General features: G+C 39.0%; 1 protein-coding gene and 1 pseudogene across 1 annotated transcript; both read left to right on the top strand.

Moving 5' to 3' along the window:
* The first annotated feature begins 3,905 nt into the window (after nucleotides 1-3,905).
* On the top strand, nucleotides 3,906-7,845 carry LOC125218049 (putative late blight resistance protein homolog R1C-3). Its single transcript, XM_048119649.2, has 5 exons — nucleotides 3,906-6,595; nucleotides 6,696-6,728; nucleotides 6,797-6,893; nucleotides 7,153-7,331; nucleotides 7,413-7,845. Exons 1-5 carry the CDS (start codon nucleotides 3,927-3,929, stop codon nucleotides 7,423-7,425), a joined length of 2,991 nt encoding a protein of 996 aa, XP_047975606.1. The 5' UTR covers nucleotides 3,906-3,926; the 3' UTR covers nucleotides 7,426-7,845.
* A 473-nt stretch (nucleotides 7,846-8,318) lies between these two features.
* LOC125218066 (putative late blight resistance protein homolog R1A-10) lies at nucleotides 8,319-15,455 on the top strand (annotated as a pseudogene).
* The last annotated feature ends 1,013 nt before the right edge of the window (nucleotides 15,456-16,468 follow it).

The following is a 16,468-nucleotide window of genomic DNA, read 5'->3' as shown; positions in this document are numbered from 1 at the left end:
GAAGTTTCTTTCCCTTCCCCATAATGCACTCTTCACATTTCTTGATCTCTTTTGCATCACCTGTACTTCGGATCAATCCCTTTCCTAGGAGCTGCCGCAAACCCTTCTGACCAATATGTCCCAGTCTCCTATGCCATGCAGTCTCCTAGGAGCAGGCTCTAGTTGTTCGAACCATTCCTTATGAGAGCTGATGTGGAAGCTACACCCTGAATCAAGGATCCACTCTTCTTCTATATCTCTCTCACCAACGTTCAATATCTCTGCTGGATCAGCCTCTTGGATCACATCAGATGTCCCTTGATTCATACCCTCCTCCTTCTGTTTTCTTTTCCAAGCAAAACAATTTTTCTTAATATGTCCGGGTTTCTTGCAATAGTGGCAGGATCGGGTCTCTTTACCCTCGAATTTCTCCTTCCCTTTATGAGGTTGAGGCTTGGGAAATACATTCTTCCCCTTCGTACTCGGTTGCTTGGACTTCTTGACGTTCAAAACTTCCGTTGCAACTTCTTGGCCACCATTTGATTTCTGGAATTCTTTGGTTTTGAGCGCTGATTGCACCTCCTCGAAGGTGATGCTCTTCTCTCTGCCATACAACACAGCGTCCTTCAATTGCTCAAAAGATCTTGGCAAAGCGGCGAGTAGGATAATCGCTTTGTCCTCATCATCGAGCTCCACGTCGATGTTTTCCAAATCGTCAACATACTTGTTAAACTGATCCAATTGCTCTCCAATCGATCGATCCTCGCTGAACCTAAACGCGTACAGCCTCTGTTTCAAGTACAGGCGATTGGCTAAAGATTTCACCATGTAGAGCTCTTCCAATTTATTCCAGATCCCAGCTGCCGTCGTCTCTTTCGAGACCTCGCGCAACACCTTGTCGTCAAGACTCAGAATAATCGCGCTGTGCCCCTTTTCCGCGATCTCAACCTGCTTAGCCGAGGGTTCTTCGACTCCATCTTTATCCGGTGTCAGGGCATCAGCCAATCCATGCTGAATGAGGAGCGCTTTCATCTTCAAGCGCCATAACCCAAAATCATTTTTTCCGGTGAATTTCTCAGCTTCAAACCGTGCCATCGCCATCAACAATCTTCGTTCCCACAGACGGCGCCAATTGTAAAGAATTGAAAGTGAAACGAAGAACAACACACAAAGAATTACGTGGTTCGACGTAAATGTCTACATCCACGGGCATAAACGGCTTGAATGATTTTATTCCAAGATAGTATGTAGGAGATACACTATTGAATTATACAGAGAGTATCACAAAAGAACACCACACACTTGGCTTCTCTAATCTCTCTGAACTCACGAAGAAAACTCTTCCAGATGATCTCTCTGCAAAGTGAGCTCCTCACTCTCTTATTTTGTATCATCTACTTGAGCTAAACCGTTAGCTCCAATCAGTTACAAAACGTTAGCTATGAACGTTACAACCAATTTATTCTCCAATTTATTATGCTTTTCTAATATTGCATATGTAGTCCCTCATAGTTTAAATATTTCCATGGACACCCCTCACTACATGTACAATGGTCCTTTTTCATATTCCTAGCTATAGTGGCATTGATGATGAGCTTGAAGGTGTTGATTTTGACAAATATGTCAAACTATGGAGAGGTCGATAATGAAGGTATTATATATGTGAATGATGAGTTGTAGCTTTGTATGATGATCATCTTTTCAATTTGTATATGAAAGCCAATATAGTCAACCCACTTTAATGGGCTTAAAATTACTCATTAAGTATTTGTTAAAGGTATTTACTTTTTAATTGAGAAGGCAACTAAATATTTTAATTAACTCAAAGCCAGTAATTTCATGGTATTAGTTACACCGAAGATGCGACAACAATTTCCGTACCTTTTCGAATAAATTTTGAGGACGGATTTCTTAGAAAGAGAGGGAGATCCCAAAAATTCACAAATTTGAATAACAATATTTAGAAAAGTCAGAATTTTTTATTAGCAAAAGTTCAGAAAAATTGGACCCACACCCACTAGTTCAGAAAAGTTCAGAAAACTAATGCACGCTATTAATAATAAACGTAACCCATTAACAATTGGACCTTTCACTTCTTGTGGGAAAATCCCATATATTCAACCCACTTTACTGGGCTTTAAGGCCCAATATCAAAGTGAAAAAAGAACTAATAACCAAATATTTAAACTAACTCAAGTTACGTTACTCTGAATTCCAATAATAAATGACTCATCACTTTGGTGTTTTGGTTCGTCAACTGAATTTAAGTGTAGTAACTAATGTTTGATTCTTGTAAGGATTACAAGAGCATCCAATAACCAAATCTCCCCCGGCAACATTATCATGAATTAAACATAACTTAGCCAAAAGTCTAGCCAAAGCCTAGCCATTTTAATGAATTTGAGAAAAAAATGTAAAAAATAACAACAATGAAATGAACTAAGACAAAATAAAATAAAATGGAAATCATAGAAAAAATAAAAAAATAAATAAAAATAAAATCGGCTAGCTGATCCCTCCTTATTTGCCCGAGAGCGCGTCCACTATTTTTTGCCTAAATATTTTATCTACTACAATATTATACTATTATGGATGCTCTAAGTTAGATGGATAAAAAATAATTGAGATAAGTATTATTGAACAGATTAAAAGAAAAAATATTAAAATATACTCATTCTGTTTCACTTAAAATGATCGTACTTTTAAGTTGTATAGAGATTTAGGTGGAATAGTTGTTTGTGACAAAGTAAAGTGAAAAAAATAATTGAATATTTTAATAAGGAAAGATGAGATGGAGATTTAATTCCAAATATAGAAAGTTGACATCTTGAATGAGACAAATTAAAAGGAAATGTGGACAAATGGGACCGATGGGATATACTACCTCCGTCCCCCAAATTTTGACACAATTTATCATTTCGGTCCGTCCTTGAAAGTTTAACACACTTCACTTTTTACCATTTTTGGTAGTGGTCTCCATATTCCACCAACTCATTCCTACTCACATTTTATTATAAAACTACTACTCTCTCCGTCCCATTGAAGATGACCCACTTTCTTTTTTAGTTTGTCCCAACTAAGATGACCCATTACTTATAATGGAAACACATTTATCTCTACTTTATTCCCTCTCTCTTACTTTACTCTCTCCTCTCAACACACAAAATCAATTTGCATAAAATCCCGTGCCGCCCAAGAAAGAGGTCATCTTCCTTGGGACGGAGGGAGTACTTTAAAAGTAGGACCCATATCCCACCAACTTTTTCAACACACTTTCTATTATATTTCTTAAAACTCGTGCCAGGTCAAACCGTGTTAAAATTTAGGAGACAGAGGTTATAATACAAAAGTATATTAATATATTACGTTTGTGAATTACAAGGCTTATTTTTTGGCTGGTGGGGAGAGTATTTAATTTATTTATTATTATCGAAACTTGAAATTGGGTGCAATAAAGGCCCATAATATGACAGAGACGACTATTTTTGGTCGGGCAAAATGGACTGGCAATTATAGAGTAAATTACGTAGATAACATCACATTCCAATTTATTATATCAAATACTCTCTTTTGTCCAAAAAAAAATAAAGCACATTTGTTAATTTTTTTTTTCCACAAAACTTGAGCACGTCTAAAAGAGAAAAAATTTCTAATTAACTTTTCTCTTATCTTTTTCCTTTTCTCTTTCTAATAATATGGACCTCATTTTTCATTAATACCGCTTCTCTCTCACTTTTTTTCCTTCTCTCCTACTTTTTTTTTCTCTCTTTTATTAACAATATGGATATCACATTCCACTACTTCTCTCTTACTTTATCAATTCCACATTAAAACTCGTGTCATTCACACTGTGTCATATTTTTCGTGGAGGGAGGAAGTATAATATTTGAATTCAAACTTCAACCTTACCACTCCGCCGGGCCACCGCCATCTTCCAGATCAGAGAAATGACAGCTTATGGTGCAGTCTATTCTCTCAGGAATACAATCAACAGTATCATCCGTTGTTCTCGTTTTAGCCTTGTTGGTCGCTCTCATCAAGTAATAAATTTTGTGGAGAAGAAGTTGAAGCCTTGGCAAAAAATTCTGGAGAGTTTGGACTACACAAGTCCAAGCAGGAGCAGGAAGAAGGTGAACGCTTTGGATGGAAGAATCAGAGATGCAATTTGGAGATTTGAAGACTCATTGGAATCCCTTCTCACTCAACAGGTTCCTTCACAATCTGAAACTCTTCCAGAGATTGTCTCCATTGATCTGCAGAGTCTGCTACATGATGCTCAATCCTTGATCTCTATGCTCAATCATATGAAGGAGAGCTACATTTATGAGGTAAAGAATATGGTTGAAGACAAACCTATTTCCTCATTCATTGGTTTCCATGGAACCAACTCTAAGATGATTGGATTATCAGATCAAATCCAACAATTCAAAACACTTGTTATGGGATTCAATCAAAGCAACTGTAGGGATGTGCACGTACTTTATGGAACGGCAGGCGTTGGGAAGACCACTCTTGCTATGCAAATCTATCAAGATCCCGAGATCCAAAGGAAATATGAGTGTCGCGCGTGGGTCACCGTAGGCAGAGTACCTCAACCCTTCACTCAAATTTCACGAGGCATTCTTGCTCAACTCTGTGGAGTTACTCTCACTCATGAAGGCGATGAAGAAATAGGCGAGTGCTTGAAAGAAAAATTGGATGGCAAGAATTGCCTCGTTGTGTTTGACGATGTCTGGGAGGCAAAGTTATTGGATTTCTTTGAAGATTTCATACCATACATGTATCATCGATATATTCATGTCTTGGTTACAACTCGACATCGAAAATTGATAAATGCTTATGTGTATGATGGATGTTTTTACGGGGTGCGGTTTTTGAAGGACGAAGAAAGTATGGAGCTACTATGTGAGAAGGTGTTTGGTGATGAGAGCTGCCCTCCTCAACTTCACAAAGCTGCCACCAAAATTGCCAAGCTTTGTGAAGGTCTCCCTCTCTTGATACTTACTGTTGCTGATATCCTGTCAAAATCCGAGCAAAACAGAGACCCAACCTACTGGAAGGATGTAGCAGAAAAGAGAAATTCAGTCTTCACGGATGCATATAATCATATATCAAAGGTACTTTTCCCAAGCTATGAGTACTTACCTCAATGTCTTAAAATGCCTTTTCTGTTTATGGGTGTTTTCCCTCAAGATTATGACACCCCCCCTTCCAAGGTCATCAATATGTTGACTGCAAAGGGGTTGTGGTGTGATTGGACATGTTTGACAGATCTAGCTCTCCACTATAGTCTTTTATTACACAAGTTCAGGAGCGTGGATAAAACTTCCTCTGAGTCATTTTATCGCAAGTATAAAACTTGTCGGCTGCATTCTTCGTGGAAACACGTGTGTAGAGTAGAAGCTAGTAAGAATAAGTTTTATCATGTCTTGAATAAGTTGATTGATGCCGAAGAAGAGGGTCTAAAAGGTCAGCGCGGCTTGTGTCTTGAAAATAGCATTTTATTTGGCATTGAAGAGTTTTGCCACTCTGTGAGAGAGAACTGTGCATCCTCTACACGTTCTCTTCTTTTCTATGGTCCTTACCACCAATATCCAATCCCTATAGATGTCGGTTTCACGTTGCTAAGGGAAATAGATGCTCTTACACATCGTTTCTATTCTTTTCCACTAGAAATTTTGTCATTATTCCAGCTAAAGTACCTTGCTCTAAGATGCAACGGAGAGCTCCCAACAACCATATCTAAACTGTTCAACCTTCGAGTTTTGATTATTCATCCACATATGAGGATTACACGTCGTGGAGCTCCATCATATGTACCAATACAAATATGGGACATGAAAGAGTTGGAGCATATTGAAATATTGGGAAAGAGCCTTGCCGCTCCATCTAATGTGGCTCCTTTGGAAAAGCTCACGACAATTGTAGGTGTGAATGCTAGCATTTGTACTATCCCGAGACTCTCCATTACAATTCCTAACTTAAAGAAATTAGGAATACAAATTGAGTTGACTCCTTATGATGAACGTAACGACATTTTGAGATGTTTTGTTTACATTTCAAAAGTTGAAAGCTTGCAGACACTTAAGTTCAGTATCAGAAACCCTGTGGTTAAGCATGGTCATGTTTTCCCGGTGGCTCCAGGGTCATTGAAGTTGCCACGTAATTTGAAAAAGTTATATTTGAGTGGCATGGGTTTTCCCTGGGAATACATGGATGTCATTGGCTCTTTGCGATCCCTTCAAGCCCTCAAACTGCGATCCTATGCCTTTCAAGGTTCACATTGGGTATCCAAAAGTGAAAGTTTTGACAGTCTTCGGTTTCTACTAATTGAAGAAAGTGATTTGGTGCAATGGAAACCAGGATATGGAAGCTTTGCTAAGCTTGCATACCTAAGCATGAAACATTGCTACAAACTAAAAGAGATCGGCAAGCCAGCTTCTCTGACTCATGGGACACACAGAACTTCAACAACCATGGTGATTGAATTAGAGGACTGTAATCCTTTAGCTTTGGCTTCGGTCAGCCAATTACAACCAGATTATTATGGTGATTTGCTTCATGTTACTGCATCTTCTTCTTTTTATGAGAAACCAACAACTATCATATTTGAAAGGTTAGTCCTCCTTCTGCAAATCAAATCATGTCCAGACTCTAACTCAAATTAAGTGTTTTATGTTTCTATTACTTCTGAATATTTATGTATCAATTTTCAGGCGTGGAGTCGATCATATGACGCATAGAGAAAGGTGAGTCACCAGTCAATTGTATTATTGGGTTGCAACGTGAATTTAAGAATTGTTCATTTTTCAAGCAGGCTCTTTCATATTAGACGCCGCAGACTCAATGTTAATGAGGAAGAGAATGAGGATGAGGATATGAAGAAATTGCCAATCAAAGAGAAGATAATGAAGGTACTAGTATTTTATATGTGAGAGTAGTAGCTTTGTATAGCGATCATCATATTTATAGAATCCCGACCCTGCTTGATTCGACTTTACGACTTGGGTTGATTTAACAAATCTAACCTAACCATATGTAAATGAGTTTGAAATTAAGGAAAGCAAAATAAAGATAAATGCAAAGATTATGTCTATCTAGAACTAATGTCTTTGTATCTTGTGAGACTAATAGCGTTTCTTTTGGGTCGCGGGTTCTTCACTTCTTCATCAGCGTCCCTCTCGGTTGATTAGGCTGGACTATTGGGCTCGTGCTCGAGCTTGGGCTGCAAGGCTGCCAGATTGGGTGGGATGCTTGCCGTGCATGTCAGGGTCCTATCATAGAGATGAGGAGAATGAGGAAGAGAATGATGACGAATATTCGTATAATCATGACGAAGCAGAGGCGAGCATGTGAGTTCATTTGGCCTTTTTTTTTTTTGTAGTATCAGTCTAGCTAAAAGATGATGTAATTAATCCACTTTTGATTTGCAGGAGAGGTCTTTGAGGCTTTGAATCTGCTGCTACAAAGTGCTACACATGCAAATCAAAATGAAGTATGAATTTTCTCAAAGAATTCAAGAACTTCTGTGTTGATTTCTTGGTAATTTGGTTTGATTTCCAATAAAATGAAGTATCAGTGTTGCATTGTCACCTAAATTTAAGAACTGCAACTTATATTGGATTCATTTGACGATTTTCTGTGGATTGAATATTTGATTGCAAACATTACTTGAGCATTTAAATAAATGATTTCCTTGGGAAGACGACTCTTGATATGCAAATATATCAAGATGCAGAAATCCAGAGCGTACATGAGTGCGACGCGTGGGTCACCCTAGGCAGCGTACCTCAACCGATCAATCAAATTGCACGAGGCATACGAGCTCAAGTGCTCAACTGTTCAGAATTTAAGAATTGTTATTATTGAAGCTAGAAAGGTGAGACAGTAATCTTTTAGGAGTAATTCTTTTTTTTTTTTTTTTGTGAAAAATCGACGCTAATGTTGAAGATAGGATTCTTAGTAGTTGATAGGTGATTATTTAGAAGTGATGTAGTCCACTTTTGATTTGCAGCTCTGAATCAGCTGCTATAAAGTAATGTGCTCAATGAATTCAATAGCTTTTTCATGATTTCTTGGTATTTTGGTTGGATTTTCAATTAATGAATGATCAATGTTGTGTTATTGGGCTGTCACCAGTATTTAAGTATTGAAACTTAAGAAATTGAGCACTGAATTGAATTCATTGGAGGAAACTTTACAGAGGTCTTTCCACTCATACATTTTAGTACTAGAATAAGATTGGTAAAGACAAGTAAAAAGCCTTCAAATCCGGAATAATTAGGCAGAATTGTAATCTCCTATTCCACTTTCTCCATTCTTCTCATATCACTGCTTTGATCCAAGTTTGATATCAGAGAAATGACAGCTTATGGTGCTGTGAATTCTCTTAGGAACACACTTGAAAACATTACCCGCTGTCCTCGTTTCAGCCTTGTTGGTGGCTCTAAAAAGACCATCGATGTCGTGCACAAGGAGTTGAAGCCTTGGGAAGAAGTTCTGCAAAGATTGGACAAGACGAGCCCGAGCAAGAGCAGGAAGAAGGCGAACGCTTTGGATGGAAGAATCAAGGAGGCATTTTGGAGATTTGAGGACTCATTGGAATCTCTTCTCACTCAACAGATTCTTTCGAATTTTGAAAGTCTTCCAGAGACGATCTTCATCGATCTGCAGAGTCTGCAGAATGATGTTGATTCCTTGATCCATACGCTCGATGATATGAAGGAGGAGTACATTTACGAAGTAGAGAATATGGCTGAGGACGAACCTATTTCCTCAGTCATCGGTTTTCATGGAACCAACTCTAAGATGATTGGATTATCAGACCAATTCGAACGAGTCAAGTCTGATCTCATTAATACACCCGACACGTGGAATCATGTGCACGCACTTTATGGAACGGCAGGCGTTGGGAAGACCACTCTTGCTATGAAAATTTATGAAGATCCTGAAATTCAGAGCATGTATGAGTGTCGTGCGTGGGTCACAGTAGGCAGAGTGCCTCAACCGAACCGTGAAATTTCAGGAGGCATTCGAGCTCAGCTGTATGGAGTTACTCAAGGAGATGACGGAGTATATTACTTGATGAGAGAAAGGTTGGATGGAAAGAATTGCCTCATTGTGTTGGATGATGTCTGGGAGAATTTTCGGTTTTATAGTATACCAATCGTCAGAAGGGGGTGTAGCAGTATCTTGCTAACTGGTCGACATCGAAAAATGATGCAAGCTTGTGAGAATCTTGATCACTGGTATGAGGTGCGGCTTTTGAATGAAGAAGATGTTAGCGAGTTGTGCAAAGAAGATGTTAAGTTGCCTACACAAGATGAGAAGAGAAAGAAATAACTGCCGTGTCTCTTGCAATTCCTTATGATGTTAATGAGAAATAATTAGGTGTCCTTTGTAATTCTGGAGATGTGTATATAAGCTTCATCAGCTTTTTGACAAACGGATCATCTAAATGAAAAATACATTTCTGGAAATATTGTCTACTGCTTAATTCTCTACTATGAAGTTCTTTAATTTCTTTCATGGTATCAGAGCAGGATCTTGATCCTGTCTCTTTTACTCTTTCTTTTCTTGTAATTTTTTTTTTAGTTAAAGATGGCAGATTCTAGCAACATGAACGATTCCGCTCACTCTGCTATCTCAACTCCAGTGCTGCCGCAGAATCCACCGATTTCTGTCAAGCTCACTGATGAGAATTTTTTAATATGGCAACAACAAGTTGAAGCCACGATCTGGGGATACGGCCTCGAGTCGCATTTGACCGGAGATGAGGAGCCTCCTCCTGAGAAGATTGCAGGATCCACGGAAGGACAGACCGTGATGAATCCAGATTTCTTGGCGTGGCGACGTCAGGATCAAAGGCTGGCCGCTTGGCTATTATTTTCTATTTCAGAAAGCGCTATGATCCTTGTTGTTGGTTTGAAAACCACAAAGGACACCTAATTATTTCTCATTAACATCATAAGGAATTGCAAGAGACACGGCAGTTATTTCTTTCTCTTCTCATCTTGTGTAGGCAACTTAACATCTTCTTTGCACAACTCGCTAACACGCCCCCTCAAGGGAAAATCATCATCACTCGAGATATAGTGTTTGATGAATCCATTTTTCCTTTTAAACCATCTACTCCACCACAAACTTCATCAGTTTCCCTCCACCTCCCACATCTTTTTTCTCACCACCTCCACCTATCACTGATTCTTCTCCATCTCCTATCATTCAGAATCCTCCCGATAATTCTCCTATTATCCATTATCCTCATAACACTCCTCCTATCATTCAGCATCCTCATGACACTTCTCCCGTTAGACATAATACTTCTCCTAACACCACTTCACATGATCCTGAATCTGATACTCCCATTCAGTTTTCATCTTCAGATTCTAGACCACATATTTCCTCTACTGACTCTTCTGTCCCGCCTGTGTCTTCTTCTTCTGCCCATATATCTAGTCCACCACATGTTCAGTCCACTCATCATATGACAACAAGAGCAAAGGCTGGTATTTTTAAGCCAAAGTTGCTCACTGTTGTTCTCTCCCCATTTCTCACTCCTAAGTCTGCCTTGGAAGCCTTATTGATTCCCATTTGGAAGGAAGCTATGCTCCGTGAGTTCCTTGCTTTACTAAAAAATCACACTTGGACTTTGACCCCTCTTCCACCGGGCAAAAACCTCATTGGATGTACATGGGTTTTTAAGCTAAAGAAACATATTGATGGCTCCATTGCTATGCACAAAGCTAGACTCGTCGCTCAAGGGTTTTCTCAGCTTCCTGGTTTTGATTTCAACGAAACCTTTAGTCCTGTTGTCAAGCCCGCTACCATAAGAATGATACTAAGCTGCAGTTTCTTGTGGATGGGATGTTACTCACTTGGATGTAAATAATGCTTTTCTCAATGACAACCTTAAGGAGGATATATACATGCGTCAATCTATTGGTTTTGAACAAGGGGGTCCTCATCTTGTTTGCAAGTTGAATAAGGCCATATATGGGCTCAAGCAAGCCTCTCGGGCTTGGTTCTTTACTGTTCATTCTGTGCTCGTCACCCTTGGTTTTACTCAATCCAAATCAGATGCTTCTCTATTCTTCAGGGTTCAAGGTCAAGATGTTGTTTATGTGCTCATTTATGTTGATGATATGCTTGTCACTGGTAACAACCAAACCTCTATCAACCAAGTCATAACTAAGTTGAACTCTCACTTCTCTTTAAAAGAGCTTGGGGAGGTGAATCTGTTTCTTGGCATTGAAGTTCTTAAAACTAATCATGGTCTTCATCTATGCCAATCATCTTACATCAAAGATCTTTTAAAGAAAGTGAATATGGAAACTGCCAAAGGATGTCCCACTCCTATGGTGTCTAACTGTGATCTCAGCAAGGCAATAGGAGACCCTGTCCCAGATCAGAGGATATATAGAAGCACAATCGGGGCGCTGCAATATGCTGCTATTACACGACCGGATATAAGTTTTGCAGTAAATAAAGTCAGCCAATACATGTCTGCTCCATTGGACACTCATTGGCGAGCAGTGAAACGGATTCTGAGATATTTGGCAGGAACAATTGACTATGGAATTCATATACAGAATTCCAGTGGAAAGATTGTTGCTTTTTCAGATGCAGATTGGGCGGCCGATCTAGATGATAGGCGATCCACAAGCGGGTATTGTACGTATTATGGCAGCAACTTGGTAGCGTGGTGTGCGAAGAAACAATCAGTTGTTGCTCGATCAAGTACTGAAGCTGAGTATCGAAGCTTAGCCCATGCTGTTTCTGAAGTAACATGGATGCAATCTCTTCTTGGAGAGCTTAAAATCAAGAAAGATGAATCAGCTGTGGTCTGGGTGGATAATCAAAGTGCTATGGCACTTGCATCAAATCCAATTCTACGTGCTAGAACAAAGCACATTGAGATTGATATTCATTTTGTTCGTGATAAAGTCTTGGCCAAAGAAATTGAACTCCGGCACGTCCCGACAGTGGATCAGGTTGCAGACATTTTAACAAAACCGTTGGCCTGACAAACCTTCATCTGACTACGAGAGAAACTTGGTGTAATCTCGCAATCGGCTCTCGGTTTGAGGGGGCGTGTTAGCGAGTTGTGCAAAGAAGATGTTAAGTTGCCTACACAAGATGAGAAGAGAAAGAAATAACTGCCGTGTCTCTTGCAATTCCTTATGATGTTAATGAGAAATAATTAGGCGTCCTTTGTAATTCTGGAGATGTGTATATAAGATCATCTAAATGAAAAATACATTTCTGGAAATATTGTCTACTGCTTAATTCTCTACTATGAAGTTCTTTAATTTCTTTCAGAAGAGAGTATGGAACTACTATGTGAGAAGGTGTTTGGTGATGAGGTTTGCCCTCCTCAGCTTCACAAAGTCGCCACCAAAATTGCCAAGCTTTGTGAAGGTCTCCCTCTCATGATAGTCACAGTTGCTGGCATCCTATCGAAATCCGAGGATAACAGAGACCCAGTCTATTGGAATGAAGTAGCAGAAAGGAGAAATTCAGTCTTCACGGATGCATATAATCAAATATCAGAGGTACTTTTCCCAAGCTACGACTACTTGCCTCAATCACTTAAAATGCCTTTTCTCTTTATGGGAGCCTTCCCTCAAGATTACGACACCCCCTCTTCCAAGGTCACCACTATGCTCACCGCTGAGGGGTTGTGGTATAATGAGAAGTGTATGATAGATCTTGCTTTCGAATATAGTCTTGTACTGTACATCTTGACGAGTGTGGATAGAAATTCTCACCGCCTTCATTTGAGAAAGTGTAAGACTTACCGCCTGCACTCTTCGTGGCGACATGTGTGTAGAGGAGAAGCTAGTGAGAACAAGTTTTATCATGTCTTAAACAAGTTAGTTGATGCTGAAGATGAAGAAGTTCTAAAAGGTCAGCGCGGCTTGTGTCTTGAAAATTCCATTTTTTTGGTATCAAAGAGTTCCGCGATTTAGTGAGATTGAACTGTGCATCCTTTGCACGCTCTCTCCTTTTCTATGGTCCTTACCACCGATACCCAATCCCAATAGATGTCGGTTTCAAGTTGCTAAGGGAAATAGACGCTCTTAGACAACGTTTCTATACTTTCCCAATAGAAATTTTGTCACTAGTCCAACTAAAGTACCTTGCTCTAACTTGCAACGGAGAACTCCCTACATCTATAGCCAAACTCTTCAACCTTCAAGCTTTGATTTACCATCCACACCTGCATATTAAACGTTGCAGAGCTCCATCGTATATACCAATACAGATATGGGACATGAAAGAGTTGAGGCATATTGAGATATTGGGAAAGAGCCTTGTGGCTCCATCTCATGTTGCTTCTTTAGAAAAGCTCTCAACACTTGTAGGTGTGAATGCGAGCATTTGCAGCGTCGCGAGTCTCTCCAGGAGAATTCCTAATGTAAAGAAATTAGGAATACAGCTTGAGCTGACGCCTGTTGATGAACATAACGACATTTTGAGTTGCTTTGGTCGCGTTTCGGAACTTGGAAGTTTGGCGACACTCAAACTCAGCATCACGAATCCTGTGGTCAAGCGCGGTAATGTTTTCTCGGTGAATCCTTATCGGTTGAATTTGCCACATGGTTTGGTGAAGTTACATTTGAGTGGCACGGGTTTACCTTGGCGATATATGGATGTCGTTGGTTCTTTGCCAAATCTTGAAGTGCTCAAATTGCGGTCTTACGCCTTCCGCGGTTCGCATTGGAATATAAAAAGAGAGAGTTTTAAGAAGGTTGAGTTTCTTCTGATTGATGAAAGTGATTTAGTAGATTGGAAGCCAAGATACGAAAGCTTCTCTAGGCTTACATATCTAAGCATGAAACATTGCTACAAACTAGAAGAGATCTGCATGCCCCGGGATCTTTATATGAACAACTCTGAACGTACCATAGAGATTGAATTGGAAGACTGTAATCCTTCAGCTTTGACTTGTGCCACCCAATTACAGCTAGGTGCTTATGTCACGCTTCGTGTTAACGCCTCTTCTTCTTTTTACGAGAAACCGACAACTGTCAAATTCGAAAAAGGGTGAGACATCAATCTATTTTGTGCTATGCATAAATTCACTTTGTTTTAATATCACAAATTAACATTGTACAAGGGTCTTTTTTCTTAATCCTAGCTGCTGCAGTTCCAGTGATGATGAGCTTGAAGACTTTGATTTTGATAATATGTCAAAGCATGGAGAGGATGATGAAGGTATTATATATGTGTGTGAATGATGAGGAGCAAATTATAAGAGACTAGTAGCTTTGTATGATGATCACCTTTTAAAATTTGTACTGAAAAATTGGCACTGATTTTGTGGATTAGGCGACGACGATGATGAGGATTAGAATGAGAATGACGACGAATATACGTATGATCAACGTCAAGCAGCATTGCGAGTTTATAGTTTGTTACTTGTTTCTTTGAGTTGGGTTCATTTTGTAAATGAGTAAATCAATAAGTAGCAAAAGTTATGATTTGCAGGATAGGTCTTTGAGGATTTGAATCAAAGTGTGAGTGGAACAAGTGATTGGTATTTGGTTTGATTTTTCAATAAATGAATCATCAGTGTTGTAACTAATTATGTTGGATTCTTTTGATGATTAGAACTTGAGTGGGTTACGTTAGTGTGGATTGAATGTTGTGTTTGTTGTTAATCTAAAGCGATGCATTGAATTCATTATGGTTTTGGTATTTAGGTGCGAGTTGTTTGAGATTGGAAGCAGAGGAAATTATTTGATCAATTCTTAACCAAAGAATATCATTCATCAAACACTCCATTCCTCCCAAAGAAAATCTAAGCAAGAAAGACATCGTATTTAAGTAGAGTGGGACGGAGGAAGTATTTTTAGATATCTTTTGAATTTCAAATTCTAACTACCTTATAACACACTTGTTTTTCCCATTAGTTAATCCATAAATGAGAATTTCACAAGGCAAATGAGTGAGGTGTTGCTACATATCCTCTCAGTGATTATATTACTGGGATGTCTCCATAAGTTAGGATATATATTATGAATGGCTATGGACGGATAGATAAAAATAATCCAATTGGAAATGTGATTGTTTGATCCTTCGAATACACAAGCTTATGTGTGGATGGATGATGCAACTGTTTCATTGATTGATTAACTTCTAGCAAACATCACATATTTATACTACAAGTCCGAGCAATCTAGAACTTGCAATATTGATCATGAGGAAGAGAATGACAATGAATATATGACTGATCATGAGAATACAAAGGAAGAGAGGATTATGAAGAAGAAATTGCAAATCAAGGAAGAAGGTATATTATATATGTGAATGATGAGGAGAAATTGAGAGAGTAGTAGCTTTGTGTAATGATCATCTGTCAAATTAGCACTAATGTTGAGGATACAGGCGAGGGTGTTGATGATGACGCGGATGCGAAGAATGAGGAAGAGAATGATAACAATTATACTTATGATCACGAGGATACATAGGCGAACTGCAACGTCAAGGAGCATATAAGTTCATATGGCCATTTGTTTTATTTGCATTATCAGTTCATTTTTTTTATACTTAAAAGCCTTGTAGCTCCATCTTATTTTGGTTCATTGAAAAAGCTCTCAACACTTGTAGGTGTGAATGCTAGCATCTGTACTCTCTTGGAACTCTCCGAAAGAATTCCTACCATAAGGAAATTAGGAATAAAGATTGAGGTTACGCCTTATGATGACCATAACGACCTTTTGAATTGCTTTGGTTGCATTTCAACGCTTGGAAGTTTGGAGACACTCAAATTCAGTATCACAAATCCTGTGGTCAACTGTGGTCATGTATTCTCGGCGACTCCCGAGCCATTGATGTTCCCACATAATTTGAAAAAGTTACATTTGAGTGGCACGGGTTTTCCTTGGGATCACATTGATGCCATTTCTTCAGGTGCTCAAATTGCGTTCCTACGCCTTTCAAGGGTCATATTGGGAAACATAAAAAGGAAGTTTTCAGAGAGTTAAGTTTCTTCTAATTGAAGAAAGTGATTTGGTGCATTGGGAACCAGGAAATGGAAGCTTCCCTGAACTTAAATACCTAAGCGTTAAACATTGCTACAAACTAAAAGAGATCGGTAGGCCTGCTTTTCTAGACAAACGTAGATGTATAGTAGAGATTGAATTGGAGGATTGCAATCCTTCGGTTTCGACTTGGGCCAGATGTTATGTATCGTGTTACTGCATCCTCTTCTTTTGACGAGAAACCAACAACTTTCAAATGTGAAAGGTTAGTTCTCTAATATATGTTTCAAGAAAGCTAATTCAAATTCGATGCAATATAGGCGAGGGTGATGATGAGAAAACAATGATGAAGAAGGAAATTGCAATTTGAGGTGAGGATAGCAAAGGTATTGTATATGTGAATGATGAGAGACTAATAAATGAAAAGAGATGATTCTTAGTAGTTGAAAGTGAAGAAAAGCAGTCAGGCGAGCTCTTTGAGGCTTTGTATCAGCTGCTAC

The sequence above is a fragment of the Salvia hispanica genome, chromosome 2 (genome assembly GCF_029641045.1).
Source record: "Salvia hispanica isolate PSC_SH4W2 chromosome 2, Shi_PSC_v1, whole genome shotgun sequence".
Classification (NCBI taxonomy): domain Eukaryota; kingdom Viridiplantae; phylum Streptophyta; class Magnoliopsida; order Lamiales; family Lamiaceae; genus Salvia; species Salvia hispanica.
This window is presented reverse-complemented; position numbering and strand designations above follow the sequence as displayed.